At 42.8% G+C, this 27,996-nt stretch overlaps 2 protein-coding genes across 2 annotated transcripts in view; both read right to left on the bottom strand.

Annotated features, from left to right (window-relative positions):
- The window catches only part of LOC146172685 (zonadhesin-like), a 37,864-nt gene extending 11,521 nt beyond the window's left edge, over positions 1–26,343 (bottom strand). Inside the window, exons 1-4 of the mRNA XM_084584358.1 lie at positions 26,180–26,343; positions 21,328–21,643; positions 16,935–17,172; positions 16,114–16,189 (exon numbers count right to left, since the gene is read on the bottom strand). Coding sequence (XP_084440484.1) covers positions 16,114–16,189; positions 16,935–17,172; positions 21,328–21,643; positions 26,180–26,243 — 694 coding nt within the window. The 5' untranslated portion in view covers positions 26,244–26,343. The remainder of the gene's footprint in view (positions 1–16,113; positions 16,190–16,934; positions 17,173–21,327; positions 21,644–26,179) is intronic.
- Positions 253–8,823, bottom strand: LOC146172686 (zonadhesin-like). Its single transcript, XM_084583965.1, has 3 exons — positions 8,567–8,823; positions 4,258–4,570; positions 253–2,004 (listed from the first exon to the last, which is right to left on the bottom strand). The coding sequence occupies exons 1-3, from the start codon at positions 8,631–8,633 to the stop codon at positions 1,743–1,745; spliced, it is 642 nt and encodes a 213-aa protein (XP_084440091.1). The 5' UTR covers positions 8,634–8,823; the 3' UTR covers positions 253–1,742.
- Positions 26,344–27,996: the final 1,653 nt, after the last annotated feature.

Genomic DNA, 27,996 nt, shown 5'->3' with positions numbered 1-27,996 from the left:
TGACGCGCACGCCTTACGTGAACATGCCCACAAAAACGTACTCAGAAACACAAGAAATGAGGTGCGCGTACAAGCAGGCCGCCTGCATGAAATGTAATAAAACCATAGATTATGACAATTACTTACTACAGCAAGGAATTAAAACAGCAGTTATTCTAAGTAATGATAATTTATTATTTGATATCAGTTTCTATATACTATGGCGTTTCTAGAGGTCAATTCCTACCAGTCGCTTATCTGTGTGTAGTCAGAGCAAGGTAGATGGATCCCGAAAGGCGGAGAAAAATTAACTACGAATATACAGGATTCTTCAGTGAAGATTTTATTAATTAAAAAAATCCAGGGTTCAAAGTAGAATGCAATATATACAGGAATAAACGTTCTGTCGAGGAATGGGGGAGGGGGTGACAGTTTGTAGAAAAAGGCCTTTAATCACTCAGCTAACTAATCAAAACCCACTCATTACATTTGTAATTATCGCTTTTGTGTGGTTAGTCCCGATGTGGACATCGAAGCCGTGGACAAGAATGCCGTCTCAGTTTTTGAATTGAAGAAAACCTCGTTTTCCAAAATCCCGAAGTGCGCTTATATATTCCACCCCCTATCGCGCGAGACCGAAGTTCGTTACAGAAGCGACATCAGTTGATGACGTGAGCAGTGAAAAATGCGCTTAATTTGAACTGCTTGCTCTGGTGTCACGTGTAATGTAATTTATTTGTCTCCGCCCCGCTTAAACTAACTACCATGTAGCTAGCGATGACTGACCTTTAACTTGTACAGCGTTAATCACACTTACCGGGAACACGACTCCGGGTGGCTATGCACCTCCGGAGGTCCCTTGCATCTAAACTGGCCACAAACCAATGCATAGTTGCGCACGAGAAGATGTGTGCTTCGTGTTGTTTGCTACTCTGCATCAGTTTGAAGCCGGTTACGGAGCAATGGCGCTTGGAATTTGTTCAGCCACGCGAGAAGCGTTCCCGTTAAGTATGGTTGACCCTGTATGAAGCTGCGAGGACTATGACGCGAGAGATAGGCTGACAGGACCTGCTAACTTGGGTCTCTCGTTTCACATGGGACGGTTATGTCAGAATCAACCTGTTAGGACCCTGAATTCACGGTGTCCCTATAGGCCACTAAAGCACGCTCATACGGCTTGATTAAGGCTGAGGAAGAAGAAAAAGAGAAGAACGCTCGGTCACCCGCAGCTAATGCTCTCGCTCAATATTTGGTTCAGCAGCGTTGAACCCTTGTAATTTTACTGCTTGCTGTTCCAATTCGGTCTTCGAACTTCAAGAGGCAATTGCAAGCGCTGGCAGCTCGAACTAAGTTCTTTAAACAGTCAATAAGTAATAAAGAATTGAAAACCAGTAAAGGATTTTTATGGGGGACGATTTGACGTAAGTTCAAGCTCCACATATGGATAAGCACGTCTCAAATTGTTTACCTCAACGTATTGAAAAACTGATTTACGTAGAGAGCTGTACTCAAGCTTCTCATTACTGATTATTACAAACTTCGGCCAATATGGTTTACCTTCATATTCATACGTCATCTACCTCAGTTGCCATAAAACATTTGTACATTCGATTGCACTCATATACGTTCGACCTGGCTCATTTTAAAACGTTTTGAGTGCAGTTTAAAAAAATGTTGTTGGCGCCATTGAATTGAGGGAGAATAAAGATAAAAGGTTAATACCCGTCCAGCAAATCCAGTTGAGGGCTGCCTTAAGGGCACCTTTATTGCTTCTTCGTTGTCGCTTTAATCTGTTTGGGACATTTCTTCTTTTGAACGCATTTAATTTCGCCGTTTTCCCATTTCTTGGCGAATCCACGGTTACAGACGCAGTCCCCGCTGTGGCACTCTGTGGTGCACTTTTTAGGCCTTGGCCTTCCACACCAGTGCTGACAGGTGGAGACGCAGAGTTGAAAGCGGGAGTAGCGGGGGCACTTGGGAGGACACTTGCGGGCTGCTACGCACGTTTCATTCCGCTTCCGATGGCTACAGTGAAAAAACGTAGACAGAATATCAGTGAGGACAGTAAAAATAATCACGATCATTATAATCATCGTCAGCTCAGATAGTATATTCAATGCTGGAAAAAGGTCGCTGCCAATGTCGTGGGCCACTGCCGACCTGATTCTCTCTTATGCCTTCATAAATTTGCCTCCCATTAAAATCCCAGCTAAATTAAGAAATCGTGGGGTGGTTATCTTGTTTTTACATAAAAAATCCCTTCTTATGCAAAACGTTTTGATCGAGCGGGACGGAGTTGACGGTGTCTTCCTGTTTTCCAATTGCGTGCAACGTCGTCAACAGAGTGCACCAAAACACCAGTCATCAAGTGACAGTTCAGAATTTCAAAGTACATAAAAAGGACTGTAACACCATACAGCGGAACTTGCCAACGCCTCGGCGTCGACCATAGCATTTTAGGAGATTTTTGCTCTGTCAGTGACTGTGTCAAGGTCAAAGGACAAGGTTTTAGTCAAACGTCAAAGTCGTACTGACAGTCGAGTCTTGACTGACTCTGGATATGGCTGTCATGTATAAACCAACACCAATCTGTGACGTAAGCAAGATGCGGGGGCGCTGCTGTCGCCAAACTTGGCTGACTGAGGGTGAAAAGAAGGCTCTGCGCCCATAGGAATACATGGAACTAAAATATTTCAAATCTTTTTTTTTTTCTTATTGGACACCGCAGCTGTGATGTCGTTATTCGCTACAAAGTAACCATGTGCGTCGTCATACAGATTGTGAAAGTATGAAACCTCATCACATAGGTGGAGTATTTTTAAAACAGTGTAAAATGGAGCGGGACACAAATTGGAAGCGCAACTCATAGAAATACACGCAAGAAAAGCTTACGGAAATAAATTTCCGGTTTCAGAAGCACTAATAAACATGGTTCACGGTAAAATGTCAAAATGTTTTGATGAAAACATGTGGCAAATTAAGCTAGGTTATTCTGAACTCAATATGTCTTTAAGATCTTCTGACAAATGTTTATTGTAAAGATGGACATTGCGCTCAAAAGCTTATTATCTGCTGGATGTTCTAACAATGGCGCTGCCTTCTCGTGCTGTCCGATATGCAGCCGCCCAAGATGCATTCCTTCAAGTACTGGTGCGCAAATGATATAAAGTTTTAAGTTGAAGTCGGTCCTCACTTAGCACTTTGAATGAACCGCGTGCACCAACAGAGGGTCAAAATCCCCCGTCTGCTCCCACATGTCGCGTTTGCGGAGGATGGCGTCATATGTGCTCGAATTGTGTCGTCTGCGTCGATGTTTGTTACAGTGGGTCATTCTCCTTCATTAGCTTGTGACATTTGAGTTATTTTAGGTTGTAGTCTTGCCTGGAAGGCATTCATTTAATGACAGCTGTTAGTAATTAAAGTGAGTTTACACAACAGCATACCAGTTTACGTGAGATGCTTCCGCGACTGGGAAAAACACTCAGCGGATAGCGAGCTTGTTGGCGCTATCTACATGACTTCACAACACATATTTTAGAGGCATTTTAAAGATAGATTGACTTCATGATAAGGCAGGATACTTTGTGACATTTCTTCAATGCCCTCGCTAATATTTACGACCAGCCGCCTTGATCGCTCGGAGAAAAGAGAAAAATACTTCGCCAAATATTGCTTACATGTGTTTCTATATCCGCTCTCCCGACTCATATTACTCCGCCTTTGAAATGACTTCTAATACTTTCTAAACCTGTTTTATGATGTTTATTGTTGCTCTGCATCAAAAGACGACATCATAGGAGCCCTGTGAACTCAGAAAATGGGTTTAGAAAACATTGGCTTCTGTGTATTTCTATGGGCACTATAGGACTACTTTTCAATTCCAGTCGATGTGATCTGTTCATAGGCCCATTATCGTGACTGCTTGGTTGTTATTAGCGTTGCTGGGCAGCTTCTCCACATACAAGGAAGAGAAGCCTTCACTCGGGGTACATATTAAATTGTTCGCGCCATAATATTTGGAATTCCGTCTAAACTCCCAGCCTTCAGAAAGCTCCAGAAAGGGAGCTTTCAGGTACTGACGCATCCTTTTAGTGAGTGCAGTGCTACTTGCTGCGCCAATCGAAAAGTTGCATGCGCCCTCAATGCACCCTGAGGGTGTGAGTTATCGACACTGAAAGGAGTGATTTTGATTACAGTGTATAGTAGCGCCCAGACTAGTGCTTTCGCACTAAAGTGCTAAAGAGCAGGCGACAGTGTGGGTGAAGTGCGTCTACTCACACGATGTATCCGGGAGGGCAAGAACACTTGCCCACGCACTGTGCCGTGCACCATGACGTCACTGGTTGGCCGCATTTGAGAGGACATGCCGACTCGCACGTGTTATAGTCCGTTTTTGGGCGACCCTTGCACATGTCGCAGTCCTTTTTCAAGATGCACTCGTTCCAGGAGTTGCGCACATAGCCACTCTGGCAGACGCATCGGCGGAGTTTTTTTACCACCGACGGACGCGTGAGGTGGGGCTTGCAGAAATTGTCCTTCCGAGGTTTCCCATTCACAGCCACTTCCCAGAGCCCACACTTTACTGGCTTACCTGTAAACAGGTGACTGCTTTTAAGAATAAGAAACTATGGATTGCTGGACATGAGGGAAAGAAATGTAACGGAATAGCAGTCGCTACAGGGGGCAGTGATTATAACAACAATAGTTGCTACCGGTGCTGCTAGTTACGGCACCAATTAATGAATACAGAAAAAAATGTTGGCAAAATTTTAAACATTATATTGGTACCATAGAGAGGGGTAGTTCGAGATGTGGAGTTGGTCGATTCTTCGGAGTAAACGTTTTTTGATGTAACAATTAGACGACTCTTCGCGCCGGGCTGGCTGTGAAAAAGTCAGTGCGATGAGCGAAATCTAACTCCCGAAGAAAGGAAAGAAAACAATCTCCTCTTCTGAATTTCTCGCTGAAAGGCAGCCTGTGCTCGTAGCTGCATAACCCGAGCTCCTATTTTATAACGGAAGAAGCGCAAAATATACAATACATTATCTCAAAATAACAGATTAAGGGCAAGTTGGTGCTGCATCCATATTATAATTGGTAGTGTGCGCCTGTGTTGTGTTTCTTCTCATGTGAGAGTGTTTGTAGCGCCACATTTCTGGGTAATATATTATCAGCCGCAACATTGCTGAAAAAAAAAAAACCCTTCGCATGGATTTATAGCTGGAGAAAAGGATGTTAACTTTAACGACAGAAGCGGTTTAACTTGAGTCGTTTCTTTCTACCTTCTGTCACAATTGATTAGAAAATTCACTAGTGGGCTCGAAAGCTAAAGCTATGCTATTGGAGTCTGTATCATCTGGATCATCAGAACTGTTTCCAGTAAAATGCTTCTTGAGGGCTGCGAGCATCGCATTACAATGAATGATATTCCAGGATTTAATGACTGGTATAACAGCAGTCTCGTAACGAACATCGCGCTTTGAAGAAGCGGTGCAGATAGCTCTTGAGCGGGCTTTTAACCCTCGCTTCATTCACTCTCTGCCTAACCCGCTCACGTCGTTTTGAAAACATTCTGTTTGGGAGTTGTCAAATTTCTATGAATACTAGGTATTTAATTGAGAGGTAATAAAGAATTGAAGTCTGGAATACCTGCTGAGGCGACTACAAGAGAATCCTCAGATGTCACAGGTATTTTCTCCGTTTCTCAAAAAGACAGCTAGAAAGGACGAATTAATGGCCGCTTATGGCTTGCGCTTCGGTTCACAAAAAGAAAGTAGGCAAAGTTATTGATTTCCTTTCTTTAATTCCCGAACACCTTGAAAATTTGGCAGTACGGAGCTGTGCCGAACATTTCAGCCACTTGCGCGTACTTCAGTGAGCAATATTAAGATGGAAGGCAAAATTTACACATTACTATAAATAGGGGAGGTTCGCTTAGCTTTCTTCTGCATTGCAAGATGGTTTAGAATGCCAACAAAGTGTATAGGCTATAAACGGGACTACCGGAATTTTAAATACATAACATGACTCGAAACCTTTGAAGGACATGTTTCCGTTACCAGGTTTCTTCGTTAGAAAGAAGTGTAGGTTTCGCTCGATGGAACTTCGCTACATAACTCTTAAGCGCCGCCTTTAAAAATATGACCCGAAAGCGTTAGCGTCTCCTGTACGCCGATTCTTTTGCGGATATCTTCGTTCGTCTCACCAACCCCTCTATTTATACCTCCGTTATCTCATGCATAACCTTTACTAAGCCCTCCTATGCCAGTAAATTTTTCAAAAGCCACCCGACACAGATATAAAGGCCCGCTTAACAAGCCGCACGAACGTGACTACGTGACCCAGAGGTAGCAAGTCCGCCTCGGAATGAAAGGGTTCTAGATAGCCTGATTCCCATCATTCTCTCATCTGAAATTAGAAGCCCCAGCTGACAGTTGCTGCCATATCAGCCATGTTTAGTAGTCGCGTGACGTCACAGGACGTCACGCACCGTACGATCACTCAGTGCCTGGCCGTATGAGCTGGCAGCTAGCACATGCCACAGCCATGCTCGTGGTCTCGTAATTTTCCGTTCTCAACGCTTGCATGGCGACAGTATATAGCCAGCGTGGACAACGCGACGCCGAAATTTCTGGAGAATGGGGCATATAACGCTATCGCGTAAATAGGAAAAAACAACGGTTCGTAAAATGAAACGGCAAGTTCGACGAGGTTGCTTGGAGACATTGCTAGTGTTGGTTGGAATGTAATCCCATTTACAACACGCCCATTTCCGACCGTCACAGTCATGCGTGCCATTGGCTTATCTGAAAGGTGGAGTTAAGCTACAGAACGTCGTGACAAAATTGAAAGCTCTGAAGATAGCGCCAAGTAAAAGTCCATGAAGGACGTCGACAATATGGATTTTCAACACAATGATACTAATGGCCCGTTCTTTAGAAAATCAGGCTTGTGTGCTGGCGTTGTGGCCGAATTGGCAGGAGCTGCCATTGCGGGCAGCTCATTTAAAACGGGAATCTGTCCCCACGCATTAAACATTAAACATTTCTTGTCTCAGCAGGTCTACTTGTGCTTCAAAGGATTCATCACTAAATTTTTATTAGCAGCAAAGATGAAACTTCATTAAGTTTGATGTCCGCCGCAGCTCTGGTATGTTCTACAAAAACTTTAGACTATTTCAACTTCATCCCTTTAAGGATATTTCAGTGTCATTCCTGAAGGCAAAAAATTCAAATTTAGTTTAGAATTCTTTCTTTTGTTTCTTTTTGTTCTAGTCCATTAGTCATGACAAGTGGCATTGTTCGCCGCTATTGGTGGACTTCAGCTAATGACAAACAGGGGGCGCGAAGCGTGACACCACTTGAAGCAATAACAAAGGGCGGGAAAAGTGAAAAAAAAAAGAAAGAAAAGAAAACACAATGAAATCGGTAAATTACGTCTTCCGAGGACATGTATCTATCGAGCACATCGACATTGTCTGCGGGAGATATCTAGTTGTGAGTTTATTAAGTTGGCTGCACGCATACTTCGATGATTTGGAAAGATTGTTTGATGCAAGTGCGTGAATATTTCATTTCAATAATTTATAAGCCGAGGTTGGGGAATATAGGACGGAGCAGTTTGAAAGCTTGCGTAGGGTAGGCTGGGGTTCATGGTCAGCTAGCAGCAGCAACGGACCGCTTCTTCGGGCATAATTTAAAGTAAAATAAAAAAAAATTCCAGGGGTGCGCTTAGGTCTGCTTATATAACTAATGCGAAAGGATTGCGAGTTTGTGAGTTTTCTCACGCCGTCTGGTGGAACTGTCCGACACTACGCTAGCGAACCTCCACCGCACTTGACCGGATGACATGTGTATTGCATATTACCTAGGTTAAATGTAGGAGAGGTGCACATGAAACTCGATGTAGAGGATGATTTTTACTGCACAGCGCAAAGTGTGTTGCAGGTTTACACGAGGCGTGGTCGGCTGCGGCACAGTATAGCGCTGTTGTGCCTGGACCATGAAAGCTGATCTTTTTGTTGTGGCGTAGGTTCGTATGGCGTTTGTAGAACATTTTCTGCATTGATAGTTCGTGCGGGCATGCTGTGTCCGCAAATCCTGCCCACAATTCCTGTCCACATCACTCATGAACGAAAGAAGGGTTTCACATTAAAAGGTATAACCTGTGTGCTTCAAAGCTTCTTCTGCATGCGCACCATTTCAAGTTCAAGACTCTTCAGAGCATGGCTATTACCCCGTTTATAAACGAGACATTAAGCATATACTTAAAACAAGCGGCTCCAAAATTTTGGTTCATCACTGGAAACACATTCTATAAACTTTCGTAGCCTTGGTTATATGGATCTTACTTCCTTTACTTTTACTTCTGGCGGCCATTAATTTTGATCGATAGAAAATGCCCTAACTTTTTTTTTTCACATACACTTGGGTCCCGTTCTTTCTCCCAGCAAGGCTACTGAGAGATCTGCATAATGCTTTTATGCGAAAATGAAGAATATTAAGCAGACAGGTAAATATTTTGAAATAATACATTTCTATATTGGACATAAGGGTTTTGCAAATATTATAAAACGTTTTCCACTTACGTGTTTTTTTGGTAGTCACAGCTGCAATGCAAATAACAGCGACAAGCACTAGCAGGCTGCAGCGCATCCTACGGGCTTCAATCCTGTCAAAAATTTTTCATAGTCCGGAAAACAATTGCAAGAACAGAAATCCTTCGTTTAAACAGTAGTCATAAAAAGAACACCATTGGGTTCATTTTGTGCGAAGGCCGAGAGAGTTCTTTCCCGTGCTGGAAACAAGCTAAGCTTTTTCGCAGGTTTCAAGTGCGTCATGCCAGTTGCGCTTCAATACAATGGGGGCGCGCCTCACGACGCAGGAAAAGGCAGTCATTTTACTTCTACGTCCACTCTTTTGAACGAACGAACAACGAGCTCAATAACAATCGCGAGCAGCTAAACACAGCTGGAGGCAACAGAGCCCAGATTTCTGAGTGCCCAGACATGTGGAAAACATGTGCAACGTAGATGTTCAGTTCCAATATTCACTACAACGTGATGCATGAAATATTTAGTCCCGTTCGCCATCGATATAGTCACAGTTTAACAGCAAAATAAGTAAAATCATTTCATATCTTTTTAAAACTGCCTATGCTGAAGTTTACTAAGTTTACTAAGGAAACGGCACTCTACTATCGATCATGTCCATACCATCAATCAGGTGATAGAAAAATGCTCGGAATATAACCAGCCCTTATACATAGCATTCATTGATTACGAAAAAGCATTTGACTCAGTTGAAACCTGGGCGGTGATGCAGGCATTGCGAAATCAGGGGGTAGACGAGCCGTACGTGAAAGTGCTGGAAGATATATATAGTGGCTGCAGAGCAACCATAGTTTTACATAAATAAAGCAACAAATTTCCCGTAAAGAAAGGTGTTAGGCAAGGAGACACAATCTCCCCAGTACTATTGACAGCTTGTTTAGAGGAAGTATTCAGAGACTTGGAATGGGAGCAGTTAGGGATAAGGGTAGATGGAGAATACCTCAGTAATCTGCGATTTGCTGATGACATTGCCTTGCTAAGCAACTCGGGGGATGAACTGCAAATAATGATTGATGACCTAGACAGAAAAAGTAGAAAGGTAGGCTTGAAAATCAATATGCAGAAGACTAAGGTAATGTTCAACAGCCTCGGGAAGGAACAGCAGTTTACATTAGGTAGCGAAATACTGGAAATAGTCGGCGAATATGTGTACTTAGGACAGATAGTAACCGCAGATCCGGACCATGAAAAGGAAATATCAAGAAGAATAAGATTGGGATGGAGCGCATTTGGCAAGCACTCGCAGATTATGACTAGCAGCTTACCGGTATCACTCAAGAGAAAAGTATACAACAGTTGCATCTTGCCTGTACTCACCTATGGGGCTGAAACGTGGAGGCTAACCAAGAGAGTTCTACTTAAGTTGAGTACAACCCAGAGGGCTATGGAACGAAAAATGGTAGGGGTAACATTAAGAGATAGAAAGCGTGCAGAGTGGGTCAGAGAATTAACTCAAGTTACCGACATTCTAGTGGAAATTAAGAAAAAGAAATGGACATGGGCAGGACATGTAGTGCGAAGAGAGGATAACCGATGGTCGCTTAGGGTAACAAACTGGATTCCAAGGGAAGGAAAGCGTAGCAGTGGGAGGCAGAAAGTTAGGTGGGCGGATGAGATTAAAAAGTTCGCAGGGGTCAAGTGGATGCAGCTAGCACGGAACCGGGTTAAGTGGAGAAATATGGGAGAGGCCTTCGCAATGCAGTGGGTATAATCAGGCTGATGATGATGATGATGACTAAGCCATCACTAGAGACGTAAGAAATTATTCACTAACAGAAGTCAAGTACCATCACATCTTCTTAGCTGTCAGTGTTTGAACTCGTGATGGCAGAAGAAGGAGATTATTTATAGATTGTCGAATGACTCCTGCCTGCCTTAATTTCAACATTCCCTTTGGTCATTTGGAAATTTGATGCTTAACTTGCAAATCCGTAATGCATTTTCGGTGTTGCTTCTGAAAGCAGGTTTACACTACATTCTGCCAATCTGTGGTTATAGGTCAGTTGTTCTTTCTTAAGTGCTTTGCTTAACAGTTTGTCAGATAGTTGCTCAACAAAAAACGCTACGTTTTTCGTTGAGCTAGCACTTTGTTTGCAAGACCATAACATTAGGCGTAGTCTCTGCCACTTAGGTCAGCCTTCTCAGGCCTTAGCCACGCGCTCGAACATAAATGGTTGTATTTTTCTCTTTGCAAGCTTCCTTCAGTCCCTACATCTTCACGATCGTCGAGTTTCTCCCATTATCCTAATAGGAAGGATATTCATTCTTGCTATGACCATTAACAGGTTATGATTGTCTCATCCTCCTCACATGGCTACCACTTTCACGACATTCTGCTTCTCTGCAGGCACTTTCGAGAATAAACGACCTCACTTTTAAGGGTGAACGCGACTTGAACGATAAGGATGAACTAAAGGTAAACGTTGATGAACGCCAGTGACATGCAGGGTGCAAGCAGTTCTCAACGAAACCTTACAGCACATTTTTGCAATCCACCAGCAGCGGGCTTTGCAGATATAAGGTGTCAGCAAAAAATAATATCGTCTTGAGCTAAAACTTAGCTTTTTCCCTAGTCTAAGAAGTTACCACTTCAAGCGGAGCTTCATTTTTGATATTGCTTGAAAAGCAATCATGTGCAAGTGGATAAGAGGGTATATGGTACTCACAAAGAGATAATCGCGAATCATTTTCATATGCCGTATTTCCTCGCTGCAAAGGCGGTGCCAAGCGGAAGACAGCGTTTGGCAAGGGCACCGTTACTACAGATATACATATACTGTAGTAGCGTTACGCTTCCACAACTCCTTGATATAAGCAGAGTATGGCTGTGCGGGTACCGTCTCAGAGAGATGGAAACCGGCTTCTGTGATTGAAATTATGAAACTATGGAAATTGCTATCATCATCCTCATCATCATCATCATCCTCCTCCTCCTCCTCCTCCATTGGTGGACTTGACAGCTTCCGCCTTGTGGGATTTATGCGATAGCCGTGTGAACTGGCAGAAATGCTAGCTCTACAGTAATGGCTGTGTGCTTAGGGCGCTCTACTGCGGAGCCAAAATACGAGGGAGTTCCATCCCAGCCACTTAGTCGTGATTCGATGGGTGCGAAACGCAAAGCGGTCGTGTATTGTCCTGTACTGCAGCGCGTTGAAGAACCCTAGGCGGTCAACATGAAAAGGGAGATCTCTATTACAGGGTTCCTCATTATCGATGTCGCAAGATTTGCCCCTAAATGTTTGGGCTGTCTTGAACGCGATGGTTTCAGTTATCGGACAATATTGGTCTTACTCTGTCCTTATGAGTATAAGCGGCGTAGTGGATGTTTTAGCGTCATCAGCCCTCTTAAGACTCCTCCATCCTTCTCATGATAGATGTATAAGAAGCGAGTGACATCAGTGACATTGCTTTCCGAAACTCGAGCTACGTGCGGTGCCTATGTTTTCCACTAAGTCGCTGGTAAAATCTTTACTGAATGCAAAATGTTATAAATGAGTAATTACATCTTGACACCCACCGAAGCGCAGCCATACGGTTACAAAGGAAAGCTACTTTACAAAGCAGTCGCTCTTCCAACTGAGCTAACCAGGACGGTCAGTGAGTAATTACTCCCTTATTACAAATTTATTCCACCATGAAGGATTCCCCTAATATATTCTATCAATACAAAATGTTACCTAAACCGCTCAGCATTGAGGGCTTGTTCATTTGTCTATATTGTTTGCTCAAACGTAGGATGGGTAGCGTCACTAACAATAATAAACATCGCTATTGTTTGAGAGGGCAATAGATGGCACTCATTTTGATCCTCTGAAGATCAGTTTTGTATATGGCTGAAGCTCTAAGCGCCTGGAGTGAGTGCGACGGGCAGACTTTAGCGGCTTTTTCTTTAACAGCCTTAAATATTACTGTCGACATGCTATGTAGGCCGCAACTTTAGTCTTCGACATGGCGCTAAAAACAAGGCACGGACAGAATGAATTAACTTATGCAGAAAAGACTTTGAGGCTCAAAGATTAAAGGCCAACCTTCCATGTTTGACGCTAGCGCTCACTGTCCGTGGTTCGTTGCGATGCTTACTGCCATGGCAGCTGTCGGTCCTTTAGTTACATTTTGCGCAACAAACTAGCAGGAAAATTGTTAATATTCCTCGTGTAGCATTAGTCACGATGCAACTTTTCTTCGCAAGCTTATTAAACAACAAAAGATTCTGCTGCCACATGCGTCACACGTTGTCTGTTCTAGACACCAGCATCTATGTATGTAAAATGAAAAGGGCAATGAGATGTCCCTCTCAGTCCACGCTATTTAAGACGAGACTTACGTAGCTTGTTTCCTTGCTTAATATGAAGCTGCTTGCAGTGCAGGCGCTTTCTTCCGCTTTCACCACGGCCAGCCATCGTACGCTCGCAAGCACCCTTGAAGGCACCCTCTTTCTCCGATGTATCAATTGATGCCAGATCGTTTGTGAAAAGATTCATGATCTGGCGGCCAGCATCCATCGACCGGTGTTTATTCAACGGGCACTACTTGGCTTCTTCACAAATACATGCAAATACGGCAACCTGCTCCCTCCCCCCTTCTTCTTTGTAAGCGTCTGATCTCCTCAATCGCTATGGTGGCATGCATGCTTTGGACGGAGCACCTCAAGCGCTGAACACTTGCTCTAGTCCCTCAATGTCTGATAGCCCTCCCCCAAGGTCTCATCTGCGCGAAGGATTTTACCTTTCAGAAGACTCGATACATAATTGCTCACTCTGCGTCTTCACTGGGAACAAGCCTCCTATCCGACGCTTGCCCAGAGGATCCTCTTTGCCAATTCCGTAAAGTCGACGCTTACGTTCACCACCTGCTGTTGGCCTACCCAGCAATGAGGCGAAATGAATACGAAGCTTCGGGCCAGAATGTATTTCATCGAATAGTGCTCCGGCACACAATCCTTAGACGCAGGGACAGCGTCATCGGTCTCTATAGAATCTTTTCAGACCTGGAAAGCCGCTTCCATTCACCTAATGATTCCCTTTTACGTCCTGAGGTGATAAAAGCCTCTTGAGAATTTGTCAACGCTTACAGATTCAAACATGACATTGTCGGTGCTTCACAAATTGCAAATCTGCCCTCGGTCTAGTCACGTGCACTTGAATAATGTTTGCAACTTATTGAAAGGTGGTGGGCGTAAATGCTCAAACGTAATAAGAAATGGGAAATTTTCAAAAAGTGAAGTCGTTTGATTTGGACCATCTCCTCTTGCCAGACAGGAGAAAACTGCCTGCGTACATAATAAAATAATGACCTACCTATTAAGCAAGCTAATATTTTGCTAGGATAAGATCACTTTTGCTAGCTGCGAATTTATAAATAACATTCGTGCCTTGATTTCCAAAACAGAAAAATCGCTCACGCGCATAGATTGTACGTACTTTGTGACATGAATCTTGTTGAAGAAGGAGACGACAGGAGGTGTAACGGAACGATAAAATAGTTTCATGTTTGAATTACGGCTGTGGAAGGCAGTTCACTAATGCCTGAAGTAACTGCGCCAAAATCCGAAGCACTGATGGTCTGAGTCCCCACTCAGAGAGCTGCCTATATTCAAGTCGAACCCGTCTGTATTTCACCTCTTACAAAAACTGTGTTTTATACTGGCTGCTGACACTACGACGCTTTTGTACCTAAATACCCTTCCACGAGAAGCACAACTTGACGTTGAGGCTCACGTTTTGGTCAATTTGAACGCTTAAGATCTCGTCCTAACTAAGTTCAATTTGTTCTCGTCGCTCCAATTTGAACATGTGCTTCCAGTGAAACCATTTTGTCTTTCAGATGACCGGAGTATTTAGGATGTGTGCTCAAGAAAACGTATATGACTTTAATATATATTCCAGCTTCCACCCAAGCACCTATCTCATTCTTTCCGACGAAGTTTTTGGAGCTCACTGGTGGTACGGAAATGAGACGTTCTCTTTTTTCGGCTCTTGGCTGGATGTACTGCGGATCTTCACGAATAGGCTGCATAACAAGGTCATCGTTTGGTGACAGACCACTAGGAGTAAATTTTTTTTTGCACAAAGAATGTGGTGCATCTCGAGTGACCGCAAAATCAAGCTTGACAGCTGCCCTTCAGGCCCGGCCGATAAGCTCGAACAAAAAAGCGGCTCTTTGTGAGCCAACCGCGTCTCTCTCCTCTCTCTCTCTCTCTATGGTTAATTTTTTTTGAGCTCGTATATATTGAGACTGACAATATTTTGAACTGGTGATTTTTTGCAGAGTTTGAAAGCAATTTGGTGAATGCCTCATCATTCCGCACGAATTTCTGTTTATGGATATAGTCGATAGCCACAGCCATTGTATTAGTGGACTTGGCAAGTTCGCAGTGACATTTACTGTTATGTACTCTGGCTAGCACAGAATAGCAACTAGTAATCCCCTGAGATTTGGCTAGTTTGTGCTAACAACAACTACGACATGAGTCTGTTCAATTCCCTCTGAAATGTGCTGAATTGAATTTCCGGAGACTGAAACAGCAAAAATCCCAAAATAAAATATAGAAACATATCATGGTTGCGTTACTTGAATTCTCACCAACATATCACCATCAAATATCTAGCTCTCACTTGTGCAAGCTGAGGTATTGCGTGGTGGACCAATCTACTTTTTCCACAGGCCATAGACGATAACACGTAAGTTGAACGCCATCATTTTGAGAGCGCTGTAGCGCCCTCTGTTGAGACCGCCTCGAAACGGCTGTTATGGACTGCGAAAGGAGGCGGCCATGGGTATACATGGCTATTGCGCTTTTACCTATCTTTGAAGTTCTCGCGACTGGCTATTCGTAAATTCACCGGAAGTGAATTTCAGCCTAACGGCGAGACAAATCGGCACATCTCTCAATGCAAGGGGCAAGCAGACGTTCTGAGAATTTCGGGCAAGTGCATGGTAGCTCTGTATGCAAAAATACTGCGACTGGTACTTTTGGAACTATATTGTAAACAATTGCATTGGTCGCTCGAGCGCGATCATTTGTGCACGCGGTGCTCGGACACTTGCGCTCGAGCGACGCGAACTCTTTTTCCTTTTTTGTGTTTTGTAAACAATGTACAAAGCCCCCCTTTCATTTCTTGCCATCGCTCCCCTCTGTACTTCCCCTCACTATCCTCTCGCTATCCTATCGCTATCCTCTCCCTATCCCCTTTCCTTTCCCGCTAGCCGCAGCTTGGGTGCTTCAGATTTTAGATAGCAGTTGCTGCGCCCGGCAACACTCTTTTCCGCCCTTTTTGATTATTTAATAAATCACTACCACCACCACCACTACCACTTTTCCAATTTGATTTGCATATACCATCGTATTCCATGCACTATCAAAAGTCTTGAAGTACTCAGCATATTTTACCTTTGCAAGGTGCCTGCAGAAATCTCTCACAGTCCACAGCTCAAATTATTGAGCGTGCAAATCAAATAAGAAAAGTCATACAAAAGTTTGTTTTCGCATACAAAGGCATCATGCACTTCAATGAATCACTCACTCCACTTGCGGACGCTGTGCATGCTTCTGCCATTGCTAGATGTGCTGAAGGATCTTGCCTTGAGGTTGCAATTTCGCTAGCAAACAGTCGTGAAAGCATCAAAGAAATTTAAAAGCGTAAGGCTGCTCACACCCGCGGCCGTCTCATTTGACAGTCCCGAGCTGTCGTTTCATTTAGGCAACTATAGATGGAGCTGCAGCGCTCTGAAAATGGCGGCATTAAAGTTACCCTCCGTTACGGTGTACTAGTTCCTCCTGAACTAGTGCACTGTAACATTGCATATGGTTATATACATTCCTCAAAAATAAATTACATAGCAGTTGCATTTCACGGGTGCTCAACAATGGAGCTGAAACGTGGAGTCTATTGAAGATGGTTCTACAAAGGTTAGGGCAACGCAGAAAGCTATAACGTCACGAACTATTAAGCGTGCAGAGTGAGTCAGAGAAGAAACTGAAGTTAGTGACTTTCTAGTCAAAATCAAGACGTGGGCATGGGCAGGGCATGTAGCGCGAGGAGAGGCTAACCGGTAGTCGTTAAGGGTAACATACTGGATTCTAAGCGAAGGAAAGGCTAGCATTCGGCAGGAAAAAATTAGGTGGAATGGTGATATCAAGAAGTTTGCAGGGGTCAAGTAGATGCAGCTAGCACTGGACCAGGTTAATTAGAAGAATATGAGAGAGTGCCTCACCCTGCAATTTGTACAGTCTGTGCGATAATGATGATAGTGCACTTCAATTATAGCACACTGTACCTCCGAGTTGGGGTTTATACAAAGCAAGCCACTAAGAAAATATCACGTAATTCAACCTTTATTCCGCTCTGCTTGGGCATTTGTTCCATGGCACACACATTTCATAGCCTCTGTAGAAAACTTTTGAGAATCCGGGGTTGCAGACGCACTCTCCGTTGAAGCACCGCGTCTCGCAGTGGCTGGGCCTTTGTCTGTAGCATTTCGCCTCACAGCTCGAGGTGCACACCTTGAAGATGGAGTGTGGTGGGCACTGCGGGGGACAGGAGCTCGCTGGGACGCATGCCAGCCAAGGGACGTTGGGATAGCTGAAACAAAGGAGCAAGCGTCATGTATCATCTTATCAGGCTTTTCGCACTGGATCATGCCCGTAGATGATGAGAAAAAATTAATTAAAATATTCTTCTCCTAGCCTAAAGGATCCCAGTTCGACAACACAGCGTTTGTTTTTCGAAGATGTCTTATTCATTGCTCCCTTTATTCCCATTTGTTACTAGTAACAACCAAAAGCAACGAGACAAGGCATTATTTCTCCTTGTCCTTGTGTTTCTTATGTTTAAGCGCAATTTGTTATGGCTTCATAAGACGACAGCCAAACAGCCCTAGAACTGATATTGCTAAAGGAGACCTTTAGAGGAGTGGATATCAAACGTGCTTGTCCAGTAACACGACGCCTCTGAGGCTCAGAACCGGAGGCTAGAGAAAACATTTTTAGGACTGTTGCTTTTCCTGATATTTGCTCATGACCTTCCTAATCGTGTGATGCCTTCAATGCATATTTATGCTGACGACTGAGATATCTATCAAGAAGTTTAGAACGAAAATGACTTGAAAGATTCGCAGTCGAACATTTACAGCATTGCTAACTGGCGCAAAATATGGAAAAGGGAGCTTAATGCTAACAAATGCTAAATAATGCGTTTATCACGCCGCGGCACGCGACTACCAAGGTACCACCTGAATAACACTGAACTGAAAGTCATATGTATTGGTATTTAGGTACATTCATAACATCAATAGTTACATTGCGACCGCATATTTATTCAAACCGCATTCTAGGGTATCTACGACGTGATTTCTGAATTACTTAGTTTCATTAAAAACGATTCCTTATAAGACAGTTGTGCAGTCCAAACAATAATATGCCGCTTCCATGTAGGACCCCAACCAAGCTGACTTATGCCAATCTCTTGAACTTATCCAGAACAATTAGGCTCAATTTATTCAGCTAACTATCATCTCACATCAAGCGTAAGAAGTATGAAGAACTGTCTTGTTATCATGCTTGTCTGTTCATAGAAAAGGTTCCCTTTATATCCCTTGTGTAAAATATACATAATTAATCTTCACGAAGGCAGCTCATACTAGAACCCTATTATCGCTCATTACGAATAGACTACAGACACAAGGTATACAATGCATTCGTTGCAACTCATACAGACTGTTTACTCATCTATACAACGTGCATGCAGCGACTGGAACCACGTCCGGCTTGTATCGCATGTATCAGTGATTTTATGCGTTATATGAATATTATACGCTTTTTGTTTGTCGATGCCGCAGAGTATTCGATACAACGTCTTATTCTGTGTGCGTTTATAATTTTGAACCGAAGTGGACACGTTCATTTTTAGTTACCGAGTTCTGCTAGGCCATAAAACGATCTGCTGAAGTAGTTGGTTTTCTATTTTTTTTTATTTATTGGTGATGGTGCCATCTCGTTATTTGTGCGTGTCAAGTAGCGGATTTTAACTATCAAAATTATTTAGTTGTCTTTTTTTATTCTTAGGTATTGCTGCGAATATTATGTCACGTCTTTTTAATAGTTCGTTATTATTGATTCCAACAGTGCGGAAGTTCGGTTATTAATACTGATTTATCTAAGTGCTTTATATGAAATTTTCACTGTTCTGGCAGGTGTCACATTATATTCATTTTCTTTGTAGACGACTGTAACCTCACTCCCATCTTCAATGCTTCGGCGATTGAGTGCATATTAATTAAATAAAGTAATTAATTAAGAACTGAATTAAGAAAACATAGCGACTTAAAAAGAGCAAAACTACATGGACAGATCTAGGACATTGGCAGCAGTGCTATCTACTGTATTAAAAAAAGCGTTCCTCATATTTACGACAAAATTAGAAGAGAAAATTCTAAGGACCATTACGGTACTCCCTCATGTGAAATTTGAGCGTCGCTCTTTAAGCATTTTTGCCATATATGGAGAAAAAGAACTTGAGAGATGCTTGTATGTATGTACCGTCTTTGCCAAAAGTAACCAGGCTGCCCGGTTTGCTCTGTAGCCCCGTAGTTAAGCGTTTACAGGACATGCCAAATCATTAATCACCTGTACGGAAAGAAATGCCCTTACTCTTATATGTAAAGACCATTTTTTGCCTTTTGGAATAGATCAAGGGCTCCAAACACGGCTGAGAAGCGAACCCTGCAGACTGGCTACTTTTGGCAAAGACGGTATGTACAGTTAAAAAGCCCTCTTTATTTCTCCAGTTCTCCTGATAAGTTCTTCTCTGCTCGTGACTCTCGCTCGGTTACGCCGGCACGATCGGTGACGCGGCTCAACTGCTAGTGGGATTGGTTGCGGTCAGATGCAGAGAGAGCTGAAAACATGGAGTTCACTATTGTAGGGGAGACGATACAAAGAGAGGAGAAAGGAAACAAGGGGTAACGGTGGAGTTATAGTCTACGGAAGATGCTTTTGGGGTGCTATAACATTAACCTTAACGTATTCCCTTTTTCAGATGATTTACTTACACATACATACGCACGCACATACAGTAACTCACACGGATGGCCGCAGACACGCACGCATGTGAGCAAAGACGCGTGCCTTTATCGCCAGTTACAGAATGACGCGTTTATATCTGTCTTGTCCATATCGTTCAAGTACGTCCTATCAAACAAACCTCTTCTCGGATGACGGTATCGTATAGAGCTCGGCTGTTCGCGTTACTCGCTGCTGTTTCAGCTTTTGAACATAAGCTTCAGTGCAGTCTTCGCGCACCGAAGCAAATACCACGCCGAGAGGCTTGTACTGAGGATACAGAAAGATGCCTTCTCGAACATGATGCCTTTTCATAATGCAACGTCAGTAGAAGGTAATTTAGCCAGAAAAAAATTACTAACAGTTCTTTAATTGTCTGTGCAATGGGATAACACCGCTATGTATTGTTATGGCTTGACGGAGGAAGCTCTGATCTTCGGGACTGAAATTGGCTTAAAATGTAATCCTCAAGACATGAAACCACGTAGAAGGTCGTTACTGTTGTCCAAAACACTGGTAGTACAGGTAGAACCACCTGGGCCAAGTAGTGTTTGCAGCAAATACCTAAATAATTACTGGCATGGAAGGCGCTGATAACCAAGTGGATGCCTAGTAGAATTTAGCTCAACGAATATTTAGCTCTCATTCATATTGTTCGATTACGGCACTGCGAACTGCTGTAGACCTATTTAGAGCGGTTCAGTAAAGCTGAGATCAGCAGTTCTAGCTGGACGGATTTAGCAATGTGGTTGTTGTTTTGGTCGTGTATAATAAAAGTTGGCAACATTTTTAACTTTTAAAAGTTATGGAATCACAAGAAGGATTGCTTTCCTACAGCGATATCATGAGCGCCACAAAGTAGTCCACACACACAGAGAAATACGCGGAGTGTTACCCGAGAAATGGTGTCCGATTAATTGGACACACATTCGATTGCACATAATTTGCACACAAATGATAGAGAAAGCTATCAGAGGTCATTAAACTGTACATGGTTTCCCATACATATCTCGAACAAATCTCATATCACCTCCTACAAATATCATTAAACGAATGAGAATTATATCATATTGTGACAAATATATGAGTTCGGCTTGATAAAATGTGTGAGGTTTTTGTGACTTATTTTTTTTTTTACTAAAGAAACAATGTAAGTCAACGAAGAGGGACCCGAGAAATTGTATACAAGCCGTAAAAGCAAACACGTCTCTAGAGTATCTTGGGCGTGGGCGATCTAAATATCAGTATACGCAAGTCTCATATTTCTTGTGCAAATATTGAAATCCAGTAAAATGAATTATGAAGCAATTCCAAACATTTAGGATAGTAATGTACAACAATAGCACCCATGATTACTGGGTTTCAAATTTGTTATGACATCAATTTTCGAGTTAACGTTTTTCATCCAAAATGTGGTGAAAAAAGCCTAGCTTCTCACTCTTCACTGAGAGTTCGAAAAACTGACTATTGGTGAAGATAACGAAAATTGAAACTGCTTATGGAACAGGCGCATCAGTGAGTGCCTTCTTCATCACCATATTACAAATTCGAGTGAAGTTCAAGCTGTGTGTAGAATTACAAATGCAACTAATTACTACTAGACAAAATTCCTGTTCACATAACCTGAAATTTGCATTAGGCGAGTTTTAGCTAGAAAATAGACACTCGGTATACTCACCGCACGAACCCAGGGGCGCATGCGCAGCCGACCACGCACTGTTTCGTGCAGGGCTGCTTCAGTGGCCTGCCGCAGAACGCGGGGCAGGCCGAAGAGCAAGGGTTGTAATCGGCATTCCGGACATGCTGGCACTGGAGGCATTCCTCTTTCCTGATGCATTTGCCCCAAGCGTTCCGCACGTAACCTTGTTTGCAGACGCACCAGCGGGGCTTGTGGAGATGCCAAACAAGTGTCATCCAGGGCTTGCAGAACGTGTCGTAGCGTAGCCTTCCCCCGTTGATGAGCTCTTCATTGCCACGACATGTTGGACGTCTTCCTGGAAGAAAGAAAGGAAAGAAATATAAATTATTGTCGTCACAATGTTCTAGGACCCCCACTGACTAAGAGTTAGGTTTTTAAGGGTAATATTGGTTTGTTAGGAAAGACTTGTTTCAACCAGTGGTGTTTTCTGTGACGTCTCGTAATTTTGCCAAAGCCTGGGGCGATCAGTACAAAAGGGCGAGGCATTACTAGTAATTCTCGATTAACAGAATTTACTACTTCAATGTGACGAAGTATCGGCAAATAGCAATCTTCTACAACAGTTGGATGCTATATTTTGTGTTTTGTAAAATAATCATAGCATTTCCTTTGTCTTTTTGACAGCAGTTCTGAAACTTATAATCAACACACGTTTCATGTTCTTCATAGAACTTTATAGCTCCTAAAACATAAGAGCCACATGCCAAATAAACCACTGGTAATATTTTCTATTTATTCGCCACGATGTTATCCTAGCCATGTTTAGTCTCTCTCTAATTTTCGTTCATCCCTGAGGCAAAAACATATGCACTTATGATGCCTCGGTGGCAATGTAAACAAGAGTTCGTGTTCTTATGTTTTCCTTAAGTGTTTCATACGAAGATGATGAGAAAAAAAAAAAAAAGAATCTCCGGCGTTTAACGTCACTATATCTAGCATCACTAACTAGAGCACTAGTTTGACTTCGTTTATTAAGGTACAGGGTGAGTTTAAATGACATTCTCTCAGTGTTATTGCCCACTTTTCACGCCATTTGTCGCTTCGTATCCAAGCTTCCGAAAACTGCCACCAAGGTTCAGGCTCGCTATCCATTTCAAAGCAGTCTGAATTCATCCACCTAATCACGTGCCTTTATAGCGTTAGACAAGGTGACACAAACTTCCCTGATAATGTTACGAATATATTTAGTATAGGAAAACAGAAGGACAAGTAACATTGAAAGAAGTGAAATCACAAAATCCTACCACCAATCATCTCCTGACAGTGTTACCCTGCCAGAAATATGTTCGTAGTGAGAACCGTGAGTTCCGCTACGGAAGTGTCCAGGAGTGACTCAGATAAAAAGACCCACTTTAACAAAGCAGCATGAACGACATGCGTGGCCTAAAGGCAGCTTGTGTTACACAGAATCTAAACATGCTGGCAGACTGGATTCCAATCTCACCGTCTACTCCAGAGGCGAAGGCCAATTTGACAAGTGCCAGAAAGTGGCAACGCAGAGGATATTGAGCCAGTTAGACCTTGCTATGTAGTGTTTTCGAACTAAAATAAATATGCAGTCTTCGGTAGTAATTTCTCTAATTTCTCAGCTTCTCGTAACACCGTCACTTGAGTTGAAAGCTTCAGGCCCCCAATTGTGGCTTACCCGTTTTTTTATTTCTATCCGAAAGGTGGTAAAATACAGTTCTTGGATACCAACGCGATAGTTCCCAAGTATCCATTATTCTATAACGTTGCGAAAGTTTCGGCTGTCTGGAAGGCTGGAGACACACACGCATTGCACCGCTATTTAGAGACCATATCTGAGTTCAGTGTTTTTATCGGATCATCTCGAAAAACCTTATAGCTCTGCAATTCAACAAGTTACTGTTTGATAATACAATGCAATTCGTGCTGAGCAAAATTGCTTTGTTTTATCACATTCTCACCGTACTGATCCGTTCTTCACGAAAGACAGATTGCCATAGCAATTATCCTCGACATGAAAAAGAAAAGTTGCGCATCTTTGTCTCGTCGAGTTGTTAAAAGCTTTAAAAATATTGTGGTATAAATATGTGGTATACATACAAAAAAAAAACAATATGTGGTATAAACAAAGACTCATATTCTTTGATAGTTTTTGTGCGCCACGAAACAAAAAGTAACAAACATTCTACACCACACGCTGTTCAGTTTCGACGGTATTTATGTACGCAAGTGATATTGCTCTTTTGTTCACAACTGAATGCCTCTAGTTCACGCTCAGCCCTACAAATTTGCCATCTAAACTGTCTAATAATTCACATTAGTCTCATCCTAATAAAAAAAAAAATTACGCAGTTAAGGTTAAATATGTAGTATTTTGCTTTAGAGGAAGAAACATTGACCCTATTACACTCCACATATCACTAATAAACAGGAGTAGTGAGAAGGTTTCTATTTTCAATTACTTTAGGGTCATATTTGATATACACTTGCATTTACAGTAAACATAAGCTAAAATGTTAAAAGCTAAAATTTGGTTATTATCCACTTTTTAAGAAAAATAAATATTTTGTATATAATGTGCTACGTACGCTACATTTAATTTTAGCTTCTCAGTGTGATTTTAGCTACAGTCTATAATTAGGGCGACAGACATACAGAAATTGTTTACTTTTATCACAGAGACTACAGGGGAGAGCAGTGTGTGAGATTATGCGTCTTCAAATTATACCAAGATAAATTCATATCAGAAACATCGAGTACTATCATCTGAATCCATGCCTGATAAGAAAATATGTATACTGGCAAATAATAATTATAATTGGGGTATTATTCTACCGTTCAGTGCTGTTATTGCATTCCCGTTATAAAATACATCAATTAAATACCGACTTAGCAACTTCTAACTGTCAGCCTATCAGTAAGTGAAGAGCGATTGGTTCATTTTTTTTTCCGCAGCAAAAATTAGGAATTCAATGCTTATCAATGAGCAACTCATCAATAAGTTTAGTCATAGTAGTGAAAAGGTTTTATTAATAACAACGCCTCTCTCAATTTTGAGAATTTGTTACTGTGGTCTATATTTTTGTTCCATGGAATAGTTTTGTGTTACTCGCCTACGAACTGTTCCCTCAAACGTGCAACGCCCACAGACTTAACAGTAACGACGAAAAGTGTGGCTTGGATTGCCGGCAGCGCCACGAAGCGGTGGTTATCGGATGCTAGATAATGCTGTCGGTATTTTTTCAACGTCCAACTATACCTGGTGAGCAGCTCGCCTTAACTGCGTTTTTGACTGTGACTGATCTCCAATTGGAAAGAGAGTTCAATCGTCCCGCTCGTTACATGAGCGTTTCTTCGCGTTTCATCGCGTTTTGCTCGAATTATGCCGCCGCGCACGCCTGGAAGCGTTGCAGTTTTTTACTGCAGGAGCCCCAGTTAGGCGCGATGTTGCCGCAGCTCGCGCACTTTATGAGTTTCATCCAAATTCTGCGGATGCACATAGGTAATAAAATATATGTTATGGCTAGCCTCATGCAAGTCTAAAGGAATTCTGCGTGATAACATACGTATTGGGTCGTACTGAAGGAAGAAAAAAAGAAGCAGAAAGGCAAAATCGAGCTGGAGCAGCCGGTAAGGCTTCGTAACAAATAAAATTGTGGCGTGAAATTATGCCCCGTACTTCCCGCGATGCGCGTTCTTCGCGGCAGCTTAGCGCCCAGTTTCGGCTTCCCGTGGTAAGAAAACTTCAACGCGTTGCCCGGGCGTGCGAGGCCGCCATACTCAGTCTGAAGTCGGGTAAACGTCTATGTAACGTGCATGCTGCCCACAGTTGAAACGATTGGGAACGGTCGAAAAAATGATCAAAGCGAGTGGCGAACTAGCTATCGTGAAATGCCGTACTGGAACCCGATAAATATATTGTCGTCGCGCCGCGCTGATGGCAGTTCAAGCCACATTTTCCGTCATTCGTGTTATCGCTGTGGGTGGCCGATATTTGCTCCCAGCGTGTTGATTGCTCTTCTTTTCTTTTTGTTTTTTCAGGAAAGCAACAGTGGGGCTCTAGCTGGTGTTTCATACTCAAGGAGTCCGCTAAGTGGTACAAAAAAGTCAACACCGATAGTTTGTGTTCACGTCTTTTTGTGCCACTTAGCTCTGTGTCTTCGGTTCTTATATTTTTTTTTTGGCTGATTGCTGCTGCGTGATAACATTTATTCTGTATCATACTGACTGTTAGTTGCACAGCAGTCGGTCCAGATAATCCAATACTTTGTTGTTTATAAATCATTATCACATTGGTCTCATTGTGTTTGAAATCACGATACATTCTCGGCTTGAACATGTAACTCTGCGGCTGACCAAAAATGCATTCTGAAAGTCGCCTCATCACCAAAGACGCGTGTCTTCATATGAAACAAAGTCGGATCTTGAACGCTGGATACAATGATAAATAAAAGTCGTGAAGATAGTTTGTGTGACGTCTGTTTTATAAATAGTATGGTCGGTCACTATCGTCACGTAATGAACACTGTGATAAGCTACTAGAGGCACCGCACTGTGAATATGAAATTTCATGTCTCCGAACAATTTTGAGAATGTGGGAGAAAATATGAGGAATAAGAGGCAGTTAGCTAAACGGAGGTGATACACTTAGAAGACTTTTAGGTATCAAACGGTTCAAACAAAGTGGAGAAAATATTATACATGTTGAATTGTAACCTTTCTTGAAGCTTGAAAAAGATAGAAGCACTTTCACTGCTGCATATTCATGCTTCACGCCACAAAATGAGCTGTCTTTGTTGAGATAATTGTAGAATAATTTAGCGTAAAGGCAACGAGAGGGTGGCTGCGTATGGTTTGCGCTTACCCATCACGTACGGGGCCGCAACCAAAACGGCGACAAATACAGCGGTGACAGCGTAGTGGGCCATGGGTGTGCGTTGCACAATCGTGACCTCAGGTTGCCGGGATGTGACCGCTGGGCTGTGCAGGGTCTTGCTGCTTGCCTTGTATATGAGGAAGGAAGAAAAGATATTGTTCCCGTCTAAGAAAGGCGGTTGTTTGTTCAGTTAAACCGATCGTCGGCGCCGTCGCTTTGTGACAGCACGATTCTAGCTGTTTTGAATGGTGACAATAAATGATATTTAATCCTATACCAAACGTACCAAGCACTTATTCTTTAACTATAGCTGGTGAATAGCACCTGTAGAAGTTGCAAAACAAGCGAGTCAAGTTAAACCACTGCGTCTTTGAACGATGTTCAAAAACATGTCGGTCGAATATGAATTGCTTTTTTGTTGACAGTAGCCGAAAAACCCTTAGCTTTAGAAGCGGCCTATACTCACGTCAGCGCAACGTGTGTGAGCATAAAAGCCATTGTATACCAACTGTATTCGTGTGCATTGCTATAGCTGAGAAAAACTCCCATTTCTGGCCAGGTACCCAGGTAAATATCGATGGCTGGCTTTATATCTACAACTCGAAAGCTTCACATTCTGGTTGTGATTTGTTCTGAAGTATGATGCATATTTACGGCACCAGGCATAAATATTTTTCATTTGGAGCTTAGCCTACGCTGTCGTAATGAGGAAGCCGTTTGTAGTTTTTAGCTCGCATCGAGGAGGTCAGTGAATCGAGAAGCAAATAAAGAGAAAAATACGAACAGGTGCTTTCGATGAGAATGAAATGGAGAAAAAGTACAAAAAAAGAAACAATGACCCTGAAGGCGACACGATCCAAGCAAAAGTGGAAGCGAGGATATCCCATTTAATTCATCATGGCTAGACTAAATGCGAATTAGGTGTGCTGGCACTTGGTTCTCCACTTCGCTTCCTAGTCGTACGTCCTCAACAGGATACAGTCATAATATGCCAAATATTTTGAAAGACCACTCGGCGTAGATTTGGCACCCCGTTGTAATTAAGCCGTACGAGCGAGTATTCATGTCTTATAATAGACTAGCTTGTCATGACTTGGATCCAGGAGATCCGGACAGTTGAAATTCTATCTCATACTTGCTCCCCAAGATGGTAGCTTCTACCCTTCGGCCATGACATGGGGTCGCAAGCCGCCGATCTATCAGTGTCGACCTGTTACAGCATGGCCAAGGACTAGACAAACATTGCAAAAATGAGTGACTGTGGGCGTGTTGCATCCTTTTTAGTATAAGCTACCATAGTATATAAAAGACTGCCGGACATAGTATGCGAAGCTTTAAACACATGCTTCATGGTCTAGGGGCAATGTGCGACTCTCTGGATGCAAGGGCCCAGTCGGTTCAATAATGATCTTACCATTGTGACTTAAGTATTCTTCCTGATTGCCTTTTAATCCAGCTCTGAGGCTTCGCCCCAGATATCAAGGCCGATTGTCCAGCCGAGAATTTAGCTCTAGAGTACTAAAAGAGGGTGACTTAGTGGGGACCAGAGCCGCAGATGCTGCTGAGGAGGTAGTATATAGAGGTCTTTCTGTTTACAGCGAGAAAACACTAACGACACACTCCTCATCGAAATACATGGTTGCAGATTCGCAGGCGGTTTATATGAGCTATATGCATGGCGGAATCGCACTGCAAGCCTGCAAAATTAATTATAAGTCAATGTTGGACTTCAGTTGTACGGAAGGAGCTGGTACGGGTCACAGGCCACAAGGAGTTGAAGGAAACGAGCGCGTACATGCTTCGGC

The sequence above is a fragment of the Amblyomma maculatum genome, chromosome 11 (genome assembly GCF_055883805.1).
Source record: "Amblyomma maculatum isolate TAMU_Amacu chromosome 11, ASM5588380v1, whole genome shotgun sequence".
NCBI classification, from domain to species: domain Eukaryota; kingdom Metazoa; phylum Arthropoda; class Arachnida; order Ixodida; family Ixodidae; genus Amblyomma; species Amblyomma maculatum.
Note: the sequence above shows the minus strand (reverse complement) of the source record. Positions and strands in the feature narration are given on the sequence as shown.